The 16,494-nt window shown below is 43.2% G+C and overlaps 1 protein-coding gene across 4 annotated transcripts in view; it reads left to right on the forward strand.

Annotated features, from left to right (window-relative positions):
- itpr1b (inositol 1,4,5-trisphosphate receptor, type 1b) overlaps positions 1-16,494 on the forward strand; it is a 500,439-nt gene that overhangs the window by 321,127 nt on the left and 162,818 nt on the right. For all 4 annotated transcript variants that reach the window (XM_048606463.1, XM_048606462.1, XM_048606465.1 and 1 more), the window contains exon 41: positions 13,993-14,176. In XM_048606463.1, the coding sequence (XP_048462420.1) occupies positions 13,993-14,176 (184 nt within the window). The remainder of the gene's footprint in view (positions 1-13,992; positions 14,177-16,494) is intronic.

A 16,494-nucleotide genomic window follows, 5' to 3' on the forward strand; every position in this document is an offset into this window, starting at 1 on the left:
AATATCACCTAAGATCTTTGCACTTCTCCCATTATGGTCTCTTGTTGACTCCTGAATTCCTTCACCCCACCACTGAGACAATGCCATCAACTGTCCAGATCCTAGTCTCTTTAATTACTTCTCTGAAGCGCTCTCTCTCTCTCTTTCGCGCTCTCTCCTCTCTCTCTCGCTGTCTCTCTCTCTTAGGCGTTAAATAGCATATCTCTCTGACTGAGCTTCTAGTCGTAATATCGCCTTATGTGGGTTATTGACAGACTTGCCAGATAAAACTTCTGTGAAATGTCTTCAGACTTTTTTGCCATTTACAAGGTTCTATACAAGTGTAACCTGTTGCTTTATGGGACAGTTGCATAATTTTCTAATTGTGTATTAGTATTTTGTTGATTTTTGAGTAATTCTATTCTCTAGTGTAAACATTACTATGTTAAATTAATGGGAATGTCTAGTTTCGATGTCTGTGCAGTTAACTACTGGGAAAAACAATGATTCCTGTCTGTAACTGCTGCAATAAATATTTACTCAATTATATTTACAAACTCTACTAAAACTGCAGCTATTGTGAGAATACGCTGTTGGAGAAAATTCCAGGAGATTTGTCTACTTCACAAAGAATTCCATTAATAAATGACTTGGGTGAAGGGTCTGACTGACTGTATTGTATGTGCAGATGATATAAAGATAGGGAGGAAAGTAAGTTGTGAGGAGAACATGGAGTCTGCATATGTATATAATAAAATAAGGTTAAAGGAATGGGGAAAATTTGGTAGATGGAGTATAATGTGGAAAAATGTGAAGTTGACCACCTTGACAGGGAGAACAGAAAAGCAGGATATTATTTCAGTGGTGAGAGCCTCAGAATGCTGCAGTACAGAGGGATCTGGATGTACATAAATCACAAGTTCAGTGTTCAGGTATAGCCAGCAATTAGGAAAGCAGCTGGAATACTGAGCTTTATTGGTGGAGTATAAAAATAGAGAAATCTTGCTACGCCAGCAGAGGAAATTTGAGGCCACACCTTGAATAGTGTTTCTGGTCATGGCCTTCTTAGCTAGCAAGAGATACACTTGCACTGGGCTGATTCCAGAGATGAAACTGTTGTTTTATGAGGAAAGGTTGAGCAAGCTAGGCCTATGTTCATGGGAGCTTAGAACAACGAGAGATGGTCTAATTGAAACATATCAGATTCTGAGGGTCTGGACAGAGATAATGCTGAGGAATGTATACCCTCGAGGGGGAATTTGGAACGAGGAATCAGTTTAAAATGAGGGGTCTTCCATTTAAAATGGAGATGATTTTCTTCTGAAGGCATTTAGTCTTTGGAATTCTCTTCTGACAGCAGGGAGGCAGAGTGATTGTGTATATTCAACACTGAGTCGAATGGATTTTTGATTGACAGGGATTTTGGCGAACAGGCAGACGAGTAGAGCTAAGACCACAAACCGATCAGACATTTCTTATTGATTGGCAGCTCAGGATCAATATATCAAAAGACTTTCCCATGTCTAGGGATCTTGTATCTTATCTGTAACTTCTCACACTTCAACTGAGATAATTATTGGTTTTCAATGTCGGATAGAAATGATAAGAAATCATATTTGGTAATGTTCATGAATCGTCATGTTCTGATAATCATTTTGCAAGTTTAAGTATTAATGGCGGTATTTTCCATTGCTGTCTTTGTTTCAACTTGCATTTAATGGTTCCGATAGTTTGCAACTTCTTTTCAGATACTGCTCCAGATTATGGTTTGGGTGGCATTCCAGTACTCGGTGGAAATCATTGGCTGTTCCACCTCTTTTCAGCCCATGTTATTCAAATGTATTTCAATACATAATAAATATGCTGCAGACTGTGGGATCTTCATGGATAACCTCACCAAGAGAAGATGGGATTACTTTAGGACTGAAGTTAGAGCACAGCAGTGCTTCCAGGAGAGAACAAAACTGTAAACTTATGCATTTCTCTCGAATTTGATCACCGTTTCCCACAGTATCACACATCATGTTGATGAAAAGGGTGTCTCTAATCCATGGCATGCGGGTCACACTTGGAGCGGTACCTAAAACAAGACTTGCCATTGGGTCTCCAGCAAAGTAGGGGGCTATTGGCTCCACTCTCATCTCCGGCCTCTGTCAGTTTACATCGATCAAAGAGTGGAAGCCAATGGTCCTACTTGGTGCTGCATATTAGTTGACTCTGCCACACCCTGGAATTCATCCCGTCAGCCAGTTTGAGAGAGGTGGGTAAGATGCAGGTCATGCTTGAGGAATACGTGAAGGCCTCACTTATTGACTGGAAAATAAAGATGGCTATATTCAGTATCCATGAGGCAGTTTGTCTCACTGTTAACTCTGCCTCATTTAGCATGGGAAAGCTCCTCACTTGCGATGCTCCCTACCCTGTGCTGCCCGAGGGATGCCAGAAGCTAGCTTCAGTCACGTTGCTGCTACAAACCTACAAGCTGGACTTCAAATGACAACACCACTCTCTTCCTGTGATTTGATTGCAGCCAATCTTCCGGAGATGGAAAGATGTTTTCTAATCCAGTCTCTTGCTGCGTTGTACTTTAATGTCGTAAAATAAGTAGTAAATTGCGGTCAACCGTTGCCCTGCCTTCCAAAAAAAAAGGCAGCGGTTTTTAAAGCGAGGCTGATGAGATCATGAGGGCAACGCTTGGATTTGGTATTCTGCAAGGGAGGTTTTCATTTTATTTTTCGATTTGGGGTATGCCGATAGCATCGAGGCTGCAGTTGGAGCCTCGGAAACTTGGCCATAAATATACATACATCACTGTTTTGAACACCCAGTCTTTTTCTGTTTTTTGATGTAACTCTAAAATTGAACTTGGGTGCCCTGCAGCCTTTAATGGACCAGAGCAGTTCTTGATCTTGACAAAAATTAAATCCGAAGTGGAGCGTCCGTACTTATAGTTGACTCTGCTTGCTACAAGCACTATTTGCATATTATTATAACCAGCAGTGCCTTCTGCTATGTCACTGGCTGATATAACAGTCGACTGTCTCTATGGGATGCTGTGCAAGAAACTTGGCTGTAACGTTGGGATTCTCTAAACTGTGACATATTTGTTCCTTTTATTAGAGGGGCTGTAACAAGTGAGGACTTGCTTAACATTTTCTCTTTTGACTTGGGGACAAGTGGTTGGTTATTGTTTCAGGGCTGTGGTAGAAAGTACCAGGCAGTGACATGTGCCCAGGATGCTGGTAACTGATGGGGGAGTGTCCAAAGCAGTCTGATGCGATCAGTTCTATTGTAACAAAAGGTCTTTCAGCAGAGCGTTTAAGAGAATGTGTGTGCTGCCAAGACACAGTGTCTGGACGAAGGTGTCTGGTTAGCCCTGGGAACAATCTGAAATAAAGGAAAAACCATGAGGGATTGACTTGGCCGGTATCTAAGCCAGATTAATTTTACCCACACAGCCCTTCTCCATGACAGCAGCCTTGGCTTGAGTTGGCCATTGTTAAATTCTGAAAACCATGGAAACCTGAAGCCCATGTCTAATGGCCTCTTGCACTTTCACATGCTGAACAGGGAGGACTCGGGTCAGATGATCTCCAAATATGGGAAATAAACCCATCAACAGTTAGGCGCAGGCCGTCGAGTCTCGAAACAAGGTCATTCGCATTTTTCTCCAGCACTGAAATCAACAAAGAGATGTTATATAACTTCTATTTATATCCTGTTTTCTCACTCGCTGTGCAGCACACAAGAGCTTTTTGAAAGTGGGAGGTTTTTTTAATGAGCTCTTGTGTTTTTTTTCCACCTTTTCAAAGCGACAGGAGTTAGTTTGTCATTGGAAAAGGGGAAAAGGATGAATTTATTTGCAAATGTTAGTGATTTGATGGTCTGCTCAGGAGAAGTGAGATGTGGAATAGATTGCATTCAAAGCCTTGCTATATTCGGGTTAAATGTTGACTTTGTACCATTGCATTGATAATTACCTGCCAGGTATTCTGATTACATGGATGAAGTAAGATTTTTTCGGCTGCCAAAACGTGACGTTTAATATTAAATGACAATTGCAATATTTATTCCAAATTTGCCTCCTCCTTCAGTAACTTCAAATGTACCATTGTATAATAAATGTTCACTCATGAATCATACCCTATCCTCAGTACATCCGAGAACAAGTTCTACATTGCTGTTTTTGTTTAAAACTCAGTTATTTTGCCCTAATATTTAACCATCCTAATTAGTATTTGTACGAACAATGCTTCTCGGCTGCACCCCCGTTTTGGTTATTTGAAAAATCTTCCATTGTGCTTTTGTTTGCACTTTGACCCTACGTTTCTGACCTTCGGGCATCTGTCGTGGAGGGGTGCGAGCAGATTAGAGGACTTCCTGGGCATTGGCTGCATTTACAGGCATTGATAAGTCCAAGCAGCGGGTTGTGGAGAGGGTCATGACTGCCCACTGTCTGCCCCTTTCAACTCTACGTTCCTGCCATGGTGCCCTTGGAGACAGAGCACACAGTGTCCACAAATACCCTCTATGTTTATAGAGAGGTGTGCACCGCAGGTGGTAGAGTATCCTTCCAATGCATCTTTGAGCTCCTCTTTTCCCTCTCTTCCCCCTCACCTTTTGGCGGTTTGCATTGCCCTCAGCGGGCATCACATCTAAGTTAATCCGTTGGAGAACATGAGTGACTTGCTGGTGGTGGTTAATAGGTGGAAAAAAATATACCTCCAGGTAATTTGGTGCTCGGGGACAAAAGTTCCTAGGTGTGTAAGAGTGCTTCTGAATATAATACAGAAAAATGAACGAGGCTGCTAGCCACAACACACTTTTTTAACTAGCTTCAAGATCTCCCCATCCCCGACCTCATCCCAAGACCGGCCCATCTCGTCCCCGCCTCCTTGACCTGTCCGTCTTCCCTCCCATCTATCCGCTTCTCCCACCTCACTGACCAACCCCCATCCCAGCTCCCTACCTACACTCACCTTTATTAGCTTCATCCCCGCCTCCTTGACCTGTCCGTCTTCTCTCCACCTATCTGCTCCTCTATCCACCTTCCATCCGCCTCCTCCCCTCTCTCTATTTATTTCAGAATCCCCTTCCCCTCCCCCATTTCTGAAGAAGGGTCTGGGCCCGAAACGTCAGCCTTCCTGCTCCTCTGATGCTGTTTGGCCTGCTGTGTTCATCCAGCTCTACACCTTTGTTTTCTCCGATTCTCCAGCATCGGCAGTTCCTACTATCTCTGAGACACTTTAACAAAGCAAGATTTCACTTGAACCATCAGGGTACTTTGGAGAAGGATGAGGGGATGGGCCAAAAGGGAATTGGACAGCAGTGCAAGCTGAACTAGAGTCAAGAACTGAAGGCATGCTTGTGAGAATCAGATTCCCACTTGGGTGGGGGACGCTTGATTACATAACGTTCCTGAATCTAGCTCACCCATTCCCACCGTTGATCATGTGGTATATCCATTAGCGATGTGTTCCGATTGTCCCTCACCAATCATGAAACAAAGTTCACCTTCGTTATTTGATTGACTAATGTTTTGAAATCCATCAAGGCTGCCTTTCTACCTCCAGCCTCCACTACTTTTCTGACTATAAAACAAAGGAGTTGAAAGGGAAGATCTTTAATTCAAATATTGCTGTGGGTTTCCCCCCCACCAACTCTGGTTATTTGCAGCTAGAAAATGGACGTTCGCTTCCTGAAGATTCTAGGGATAGTACCAGAGGCCTCTGGTGTCCCCAGGAAAGAGAGAGGTTTTGAAGGTGGTGTCTTCTGAAGGCAGGAAATAACCCCACACAGTGGCTGTGTTCTTTTTTTTCTCTGGTTAAAACAGGCTGTGCTCTCGATCAACTGTGATTGTCTCTGTCTCTGCCTCTGCAAGATCGATACTCTGTGGTAAACCGATGAAAGTGACTGCTGCAGATGCACAGTGGCCCGTACACAGGGTGGTGTGGAGTTGCTCACTGTCCACTGTTGGTCCCAGATTGGAGACATGAGCACAGCGTAGAATCGGCATCTTGGAGAAGAAGCCCATTGATGCTAACAGGCTATTCACGGGAACTCAAACAGAAGTTAGATTTTGGTCTTTGTGTGGATCAAATGGTGAAAGCCCGCAAAATGGAGCTTTCTGACAGCAAATGCTGAGAGGGAAATATTCAGACTGTTCGATGCTTGAACCCTGAGGATTTCTTGTATCACCTTTTGTCACAACCTCCGTGCCAATGTTTATTTTGGACTTGGGAATGGTTGCTAGGGTGCACATTACCCCTGGAGAACTCGACAGGTCCCCAAGTACGGTTCGCAAAGGGCATTTCGGGGGCTAGCACCCAGTAATCAGAAACATCCTTCTAATGCTTGCTTATTTTGCCTGCAGTGAACTTTTAAAGATTGTGTGTGTGTGTGTGGGCTATGCTCTCGGTTACATCAGCAGGATTGCTGGCTCCCAAGGAATTACCTAGGGAACCAAATGATCAGCCGATGCTGTCAATCATCCACTGATCCAGGGCACTTCAGGCGCTGGCTCATTTCAGCTTCGCTCCTTACAATATTGAGATCAGTGGCTCTTCGACGTGGCTTCTTTTTGATGTCGTTAGCAACCACCTATATTCTTTATTTTTTGTGTGGTGGGGAAATATGTGACAAGAAACCAGGCACGTCACTTTTCTCTCTCTCACTCCTGGAACAGGACCAGAATGGAACAAAACACCCCATTTAACAGCTTCACCTTATCAGCATTCCGATTTCCTGTGAAGGAAGGGGCTGTTTCGTCAGCGGCCTCGATTTCCAATGTGTGGTGCGACATTCCCAGTCAGTCACCCTGCTAACACACCCACAAAAAGAAAGACAGCAGTCCAAGGTTGCTTGGTCATTGCTCACTAAGGTTAACTCGCCAGAAACGCAGAGGACATGAATAATGGAGGTGCTGAACTGCAGGGCATGTGAGCTGAGACTTTTATCAGCAAAGTGAAAGGGAGAGACTGGTATGAGCTGCCTTGAACTCTTGTGCAGCAGCGTTCTAGGATTTTCCATTGGCAGGCAGTGCTGCTTTTACAGGCACTGCAGTTGTGCTGGAAGGTGGAGAGGCGATTTGTAGGATATAAATTGGCCTCGTTAAAACTTTCCACTTTTTTTTTGGTGCAGCCTCTGTTTCCTGTCAAAAGCCAGCCTGCTTGTGCATTTAAAAATAAAAAGCTTTTTAAATTCAAAAGCATTTAGTTTTAAATTCAGATGAAAATCTTTATGCTGTTGTCTGTGCTTGTTTTCTTGCTCGGCTTATAGAGCATTTCTCAGGTCTGGATCCATGCTGTTCCCTTCATGTCATCGCAAACGGGCAACCCCTCTGGAGGTCTGACATTATTTCTGCGTTGCTGCTGAAGGGTCTCGTAGGGTCATAAATTATCCCAAGTCGAGAGGGGAGCAGCCAGTCACAATGCAGTACTTTTGACAGTTGTTTTTCTAAACCATTTTGGATTTAACAGCCCTGATGTTGTCTCTAAAATTGAATGCAGCTGGGATACAACTAACTTGTTTGGAAAGCAGATTCAGGTCCCTTCACAAGCTCCCTCTTTTTAAGGGAAATTCTACCCAGGTCTCAGAGCCCTCTTTTCCACTCCAGTTTCACGCAGTGACTGACAGCTATTTTTAATTGACCCATTCAGATGGGTTATGACATGCCTCTCGAGCAGGGAGGACTTGAACCCAGGATTCCTGACTCAGAGGTACGGACACCAGCACTTCATTACAGAGGCCCTGAACTGATGCAAGATTTGGACCGGCAATGCCCTACGATCACTCCCAGTTGGCACTGAATCAGACCCTTGCCCTTGTCCTTTTAGACTTTTTCCACTGTATGCAGAATCATACAGCTCAAAAGAAGGCCATTCAGCCCGCCTGGCCAGTACTTGATCTTTGGAGGAACCAACCAATTAATTCCATTTTTCCCTTCGCCTGTTGTCATCCAACCCCAGCCTCTGTATCTGTCAACTTGCAGGTTTCTCCTCAAATAAATATCCAAGACTATTTCCTTTAACGATTCCTGCCTTGAGACTTTTGTAAGTGAGGTGTTGATTGTTAGAGGTTGCAAGCTGTGTCCAGCATTCAACCCAGAGAAAATCAGGATATTTTTTATTGGTGCAGAACAATGGGTAGAAAGACATGAGGTGGGGAGGTGATGGTGTCTGGGAGCGGAGAATTGCAATGATCTTCTTCCTTGCTGAACTGACAGAGTGCTAGCTCCTGTGTATGGAGCTTGTTGCTATGGAAATAAGCTGTTCCGGGCTGATATCAAATTGGGTGGTAGCTTCCCCCACATCACCCACGCAGTGACACAGGGCTTTCCAAGTTCTGAATGGAAATGCTTCAGGCACATTATCTCCTCCGGAAGGTTTGTAAGTGTTGAAAAACGTTTGTTTTACCAAGGCTGCTTCGGGGGAAAAAGCAGGGAAGTTGCCAAGGACGTAACTGAACTGCTCAAGTCTCTTTCTAATTGCTGTGCCAGTTCAGCGCTGAAATCGCTAGCCAGCAGCAGGTGGAATGACGTGTCACCTGGTGAAATTACAGCGATACAGGGAGCATTGATTAAAAAACAGAGTTTGCTGTTGTCAGGCTATGCACAGACCTGTCAACCTGATTGTTCATTTCATTTTAAAATCAATACATTACTTATCAACTTTGTGGAGGAAAAATTACACCACCGCCAATCTGTGAAAATGTGGTGACCTAACAACGACATTACTTTGGTGGGGGTGCCTTTTATATCCCAGTAGAGGTGACGATCAGACCAAAACAGACACCCAATCAAAGAAGGTGATCCCAAGAAAAGATGGATATGTAATTTTTAATGAATGCTTTAGAGGAGGAACGGGCAGGGTGATTTCTGGTGTGGAATTCCAGTGCTTGGGGCCTGGATGAAGTCAAAGACGCAATCCAGGGCAGTATTTACGATGCTGCAAACAAACTATTTTTAAGATGCCTTTGTTATGCACGTAGAAAGGCAAATGGTATTGTGAAGTTTTATTAATGTAGCCCAACAGTCCCTGCATTGCTACATTTGGCTTACTGACTGACTTTGAACCAATCTTTCCCGCTGAGATTTGTGAGCAGTTAATAATTAAAAGCTGGAATGGAAACTCCAAAATCTCATGAATATGAAGTTGCTGAGGTAGGGATTCTTTGCTGGACTGTTAGTTTGTTTTATTGTTTGCGTGTATAGAGTTTGGGATATGCACTTGGCGTTCCTCAGCTGTTCTTGTGGTGATCATGGGTCTCCACAAGTGTTGGATAGAACATTTCAGGATATTTCTTCAGTGGTAATAAAAGAAAGTGCCCAAATCACCTTTGCCTCTCGACCCTGAGTCCAATACTTTATAAACTCCAACACCGTGTCTGCTGATGGGATGATCATGAATGATTTGAGGAGAGAGTCTTCTTCCATGAACTATAACATGAATGATCTTAAATTTCGGAACATTTTTCAGCCAAGAAGTCCTTGTTCGCATCAAATGGAGAATAACCTCGTAACCAAGTACAGCATTGAAGCTCCTTCGCACCTTGTTCAATTATGATCAATGGTAATTATAAATTAGCTCAATTAGGATAACCCACAAAGCACTGGTGACTCACTTTCAGAGATTGACAAGATGATCCAGCAGCAGTCATAATTACTGAAGTTAAGTTTTTGTAGCCAGCAAGGAATGAGATAGGAAGGGTTCTATTCTTAGTGTTTTAGTCACCGCATATTATTTTGGATTGAAATCGGATATTGTCCCTATTGTTGGTCTTTTCTTGCGCTATCTAACCTGATTCCACCTTCTTGCTCAACATTGTGACAGCGGGCTCTCTTCTCCTTTTATGGAAACCAAGCTGTGTGGCCTACAACCGAGGGCAAGATTGGATTTCTTATGCCCTCAAGGCCAATAAAAACTTGCCCTTACAGGAACTCAGTTCTGGGTTATGTGCGGCATTCTTCATGTGAGATGTTGAGCAAAGTTCTTAAATCCCTAATGTGTGCTTTCTTTAAGTGGTGTTTTTGAGAAACTTTCTTCCTCCTTTGGGAACAGAGTAGAGAACAGAAGCGCTGTACCGCTTTCTTGACTAGGACACAACCAGAAATAAATACTGATCCAAAGGATCACTCATACTTTTTTGGGGGAGAGTTTCATGCGGGGTTACTCTGAGCTGTGCCAGGCACCGAAGATAAATTGTCTTTATTTTTTGAGTTGGATATAATCATATTGGACAAAGGCCCAAACTGTAGGGACACCAACAAGGTTAGCAAGAATAATAACTTGGTTAAATTATGGAGTGAGAGTAAATGGGTGACCATTTTTGGGTTTTCTAAAACCTGAAGAGGCTGTAGGGTGAAAAGGCTGAAGAAAATTAGGAAATATTTGATCCTGTAGAAAACCTGTCACAAATTCTGCTACACCTTAAAGATGTGAAGGTATTGGAGTGGGTGCAAAAAAGACTCTCCAGGATCGTTCCACCAAATAGACTGGAGAGGTTGGGATTGAGACTGGGACTGTTTTCTTTGGCGAAGACACAGTTGAGAGGAGATTTGTTGGAGGCATTGAGAGGGTTCTGGCCAGAGTAGGCAGGGGAAAATTATTCCCACTGAAACGAGAAACACATGTATGGTAATTGGCAAAAGAAGCGGTTGGAGACTTGAGAAGTTACTTAATGCAGAAATTGTGATCAAGTCAGGTGCAATCAAAACTTTCAAGATTATTATCTAAAAAGGTAGAATGTGCAATGGGCGAAGGCAGGAGTATGGCACCAGGTGCATTGCTTATTCGGACATCCAGCACAAAAACAGACACAATTGGTTGAATCGCCCTATTCTGTAATTTCAAAAAAAGTGAGAATCCAGGAAGGAAGTAGAATATTGTATGCAGTGCACCTTCTGTTTAGAAAGAATAAGTGGAGCAAGGAATGAAAGAGACAAAAAGTTGAGGGAGATTGTCCAGGAGATGATGCAACGAGGCTTTTATTTTCTGTGCTGTCAGGGGTGCAGGAGATTTGGAGGAGTATCCCCGATGTGGGAGCAGTGTTCACATTTGAATGGATTTAGGCTTTACACCAGGTAAAAGGTGGTTGATGAGGAGTGAAAATACTGGTACGAATGAGGAAGTCACACTCTGTGGATTGAGCTTCGCAACTGGAAGTGTGCATGATTCACTTGAGGTCGCGAGATGATTAGGTCAAAAGGTTAATAGGTTAGCTCCTTTAGATGTGCAAAAATCATGAACTGTAGGAGTGAAGGTGCACTTTGGTAGTGAGGCAAACAGAGTGAATTGGCAGCCTCCCTTATGCCCAATGAAAGTTTTCCTGTCAGTTTGTGGGACTGCCAAAGACTGATTTCATGCCTTGTATCTTTTGATAGCTGAGCGTTCATTGGAAGGCAAGTAGTGAAAGAAACGGTAATGCTCAGTCGGTGAGCAGATTGGAATTAGACAGAGAGACCATACAATCTGAGTATGTTGCTGGAAATGTGTGACCAGCAGCCAAAGGGTAGATGAGTTGACTGATAAATTGAGCAAGTTGAGGTGGAACAAAGTTGGTTGGAGTCCTGAATTTAATATTTGGCATCGTTCTGCAGACAGAATAATTTCAGGGTTAACTGGAAGATGGCTCTTCTGGATAATTTGCTCACAAAAGCGCAATGCAGAACCTATCCAAGATTTGCAAGGCGCCAATAAATGACAAATCAACCATGCAAGGGCATAAATTAATGGTGGGTCTGTTCCATATCCATGTGTGATGGGTATAGTTGTGTGGATAAAATAAAATGGATTTTTTTTTAAAAAAAAAGCATAATTTCCTTTTCGAAAGGGTGTAGTTCATAGTCTGTGAATCATTTTTCAGTAAAAAGTCTATTTCCAAGTAATAAGCCTATTTCCAGCTTGTGAATTGCTTCGGGGCTCCCATTGACTTCATTGTAGATGGTCAATTGATACATTCAGGGATGTTTCTTGCACCACTCCCAACCCAAGTTAGGACCTTGTGATAGATGTCCAAGACCTGCCTACTGAGGTTGAAATCCATTTGTCAAGATGATGATCCTTTAGCTGTCCAATTGCCACACAGTTGAAACCTGCTTGTTTTAATGTCTGGTGGATTAAAACTTTTTGTCAGCATCCATAATTTGCATGGAGACCATCACTGGGATTTACAAAACGTCATCCATTTCTTAATGTGTAAAGTATGAAATTTATTTGTAACCTGAAGAACCAGATCCCACAGCAAAATGAATCATGAGAAAACTGTGCTCCTCTTTCCTGTGTGCTATACTAGTGTTTGGGATCTGGTTGCAAACATATGAATTTGGAGGTGAAGTAGGCCATATGTCTCTGCTCCTCCATTCATGGCTGATCCATTTGAGTTTCGGATTGTGACATTCCCATACCACCTTTCCCTCCGCCCCCCCTCCCCCCCCCCCCCCCCGCCCGCGATTAACCTTTGATACCTTGCCTACCGCAAAGCTCAACTTTGACCCATCGCCTCAACTCCACAGAGGAGTCCAAACCTGGAAGCCATATTTGTTTCACAGGACTTCTATTGAACTTTTCCTCCCGCATTAGTTCGGCTGCTCAGAGCCGTGCAGAGGATCCCAGCCCATGCCCATGCCTGTGCCCAACAATGTGCCAATGCATTTGAATCAAATGCCACAGTGGCAATGATGGTGAACTATTTTGGCTAGATAACAAGCTGGCAAAATTAACCTGTCCCTGTGCTGTCGTGATGCTTGTTAAATACAGAGAGGGTCGGGTTGCCATGTGACCTTCACGTCCTTGACTATTTTTAAAAAGTTTCAGCAACTGCAGGTGTCAAACTTAATTGCACTTTCGAGATTTCTCCTGTGTGAATCATTTCAATGAAATCTGTCTTTGAGTGGAAAACCTCCAAGGGATGTGCAGTTCCTTGTCTTAAGCACTTATTTTTAGCCTAAGTGATGATAATGCGGGCGGTAACAACAGGAAGAATAACATTACGTTTGTTTCCACCATTTTTTTGTTTTTAAACTTTCAGTGAGCCATGCGGCACTTGTTTTATTTCGTCTTTCATTATGCTGTGCTACTTGGAAGCCTGTAGCTTGCACTTTGGCTTCTAACAACATTCCCATGCTTTGTCACTGTTGGAATTGATGGCAGCCTCTCCGTTGACTTTCTGCTGTCTGCCAACACACACACACATCACCCGCTCTTTTCCCCCGCATCCTCAAATGCGCCCCATCCTGCCCCAAAACACCTAATGAGAAAGCAGAGATGCCCTGTTGTTCTGAGTTAGGTTTAATTTTCAGAATTGGCAGTGAAGTGACAGTCCACGAACCTATTCCAAACCAGAAAGCATGTTGACATCTTTGCTGTGTGGATATGCTGATAAAATAATAAAATTGCAGTTGCTGTAGACAACTGTGTGTTATGTCTGTGCTCTCCTCTAACTCTGGCCACATACATGTCTTTTTCATTCATTGTTCTATTGTTGGCATCCATGCTCCCTTGGCCCTAGGTCAATGGAATCGGCTCCCTAAATCCCTCTGCCCCTCTACTTTTATCACCCTCAGTGAGATGCTTATTAAAACTGAAGCTTTCAACTGAACCTTTGGTCACTGTGAAGTATTGGGATCAACATCAGCATTAATGATGGTGTCAGTGTCGCAGGATTTGTGTAGAGAGAACTACAGTGGAGCAGAGACTTTACCAGGGTCTTGACAAAGTGGGAGAGAGAGTGAGTGACAATCTGAGAGTACACGGTTCTTGTGGACAGTTCCGTGGACTCCAGCTATCTTGGAAAACTAACTAGAATTGGATCTCAACCATGCAGAAGTCATTTACTCTAACATCAGAATGTGGCTTGGTGAGAAATTATTGTTTGATTTCACTCCCGTGGATCACCTTGGGATGTTTTAATTGCATTAAAAGTTCAATATCAATGCAAGGTGGTGGAGTGGAAGCGAAATGTTGAGTCACATCTAGTGTATTAATACCTGATTCGGTTACTTGTCCATTTTGACAGCATTCGTTTTACTGCCGCTTGACTGAGGATAAGAAGTCTGAGAAATTCTTCAAGGTGTTTTATGACCGGATGAAGCTCGCGCAGCAAGAGATCAAAGCCACAGTGACTGTAAATACCAGCGACCTTGGCAATAAAAAGAAAGACGATGAATCTTCAGAGAGGGACGTGCCAGTGCGAAGAAGAGGTAAGAGGCAAGGCTGGGATTGGAGAATGCTCTTGTGTATGAAGGAAGCACCTTGCCAGGCACATGGTAGATTAATTATTTGTTCTAATTGCCATTATTATCCTAAAATTGAAACTTTAATTACTTCACATAATTGTATTGAGACCTGTTAATTGGTCCTAGGAATTGGAAAGCAGTACATAATTTTCTGGTTTAAGGTGCCTTTGCAGTTTTCTCTTAGTGTCATTACTTTTTAGAACTGATGAATCAAAGCCTTAAGTGCTCCACAGCAGATTTAAAAGCTGTCCCCAGCTGTAAATAAAGGTTGTAAAATGTGAACCAGTCCAGAGGAATTAGCAAGGGCAAAATTCTTGGAGAGATAAGTGGAATCACGTACAATGAGTCCGAGTTGGAAGCAAGTTTAACTTGTTGTCTGAGGAAAGCCAAGTCATTCTCGTGTTGGCATTTTCCTCACCAGTTTTCAATCCCAGGTTTAAAAAGAAGGAAGGCCTTTATCTGCAAGTCACTGTTTCCTTTCTGCAGGAATTGTACAGAGGCCAACTTCTGTACTTCAGCCCCCTTCAATGACTCTACTTTCCCACCTGCCAGACACTATTTGGTTGTCATCTTGAACATTCCTTGAGATGTTCAAGGGATTCTTAACCCATGTGCAGTGGGTAGGTCATGGTTTATATTGGAGCTATTCCTCCAAAGCATAATAACCATAAATAGTTCCTTTCAAAGGACTATAGGGCAAAATAAACAGCCATAAACACCAATATTTAAAGCAATGCTGTCTACCACCTGGAAACTCACCTGCGTCATCTCCTTAAATGGAGGGACTGCAAGTGGATAGAGGGGGTTGAAAGAATGGCGATCTGCAACCAGTTTAGACAATGATTAACCATCTTTTGAACCCATTCAATCAGTTCCTGCTATCGTAGGAGAATTTGAAAGGATATGTAACTCCAATGTCTGCTTACTGTTCTGGCACAGGAGGAGGCATTTAATTCCCTCATGCTAGGGGGTAGGGTTCCTATCCAGTTGGGAGGTGGTGGGTACAGCTGACTGGAAAGTCAAGAAGCTGTCTCAAAATGAAGGGACCCCCTACCTCGCTCTCTGGAGGGCATCTCAGCCATTGAGATCCAACCCATTTGCCCTTAGTTGTAAAGAATAATTATTCTTAATCAACCTGTTTGGGCATATTATTGACACATCTGTGGCCATTACATCCTGAGGTGGAACCTAATCCTCTGGCCCACAGGCAGGGACACTGCCACTTGCGACAAGACTCCTGTTATCTAGTCCTTAACTGTATGGTGAGCCTGTTGTCTGACTGCAAATTCACCGATTAATGGAAAAGCATTCTCGGGTGATTGCTTGTTTGAGTCCCATACAATATGTGGCTCTGACCCCCATTTGATCTTGCCATTGAGATCCCAACTGAAAGGCCAAAATCTACCCTCAGCCTCCAGTTTTTCAGGCTGGAAACTCTAAATACGTACACACTGTTTTTGTTAATCTATATTTATTTGCAAAAGTTTTGAAGTCCTGAAGAACTTGAAGTGATAAATTTGACTGAATATATTTGGAGCATCACTTTGCCAGTCATTCTCAGAACAGAGCTTGTAATTTAAGTCATTGGGCCCACAGAGACAGTTTCCTCTAGTCTGAAGTGATATGATTTGTGGCAAAAGATTATTGTCAAGTTAAGAGCGTAATCCTTTCTCAACAAGGGCACTGACTAACCAGAAATATCTGCTCCCATCAAAAAATGTATGTGGTTCAGTCGGATATGTTTTCATAGTTGCGGAGTGAGAGGAAGATCTGGGATTCACAATGTCTGATCCAGTGGAGGGTTATGATTGGTGTTTACTCGGGATATGGGGAAATCGGGTCAGTGTGAGAATGTTATTGCTAAATCAGTGCAAAATGTGAAACGGATATTCTTTGCCTACCAACAGCTAGCATTTTGAGTCCAGGTTTGGCCAGCCCACAACATAGAGGGGGTGCCAAAGTAACATGCAGGGTGTGGATGCAATTTTTAACACTGATCAATAGATTATTGTTAATGAAATTTATTCAGCAAAAAGGACCAACGGTGGATAAATAGAATTCAACTGGAGATTAGCCACAGACTATCTGATTTAACAGAACAGACTCCATAATGCTGTAGAAAACAGTGTGGAGCTGGAGGAACACAGCCGGCCAGGCAGCATCAGATGAGCAAGAAAGCTGACGTTTCGGGTCGGGACCCTTCTTCAGACCCTTTTTCTGAAGAAGGGCCCTGACCCGAAACGCCGACTTTCCTGCTCATCTGATGCTGCCTGGCCTGCAGT

This window comes from Rhincodon typus, chromosome 16 (genome assembly GCF_021869965.1).
Source record: "Rhincodon typus isolate 14 chromosome 16, sRhiTyp1.1, whole genome shotgun sequence".
Classification (NCBI taxonomy): Eukaryota; Metazoa; Chordata; class Chondrichthyes; order Orectolobiformes; family Rhincodontidae; genus Rhincodon; species Rhincodon typus.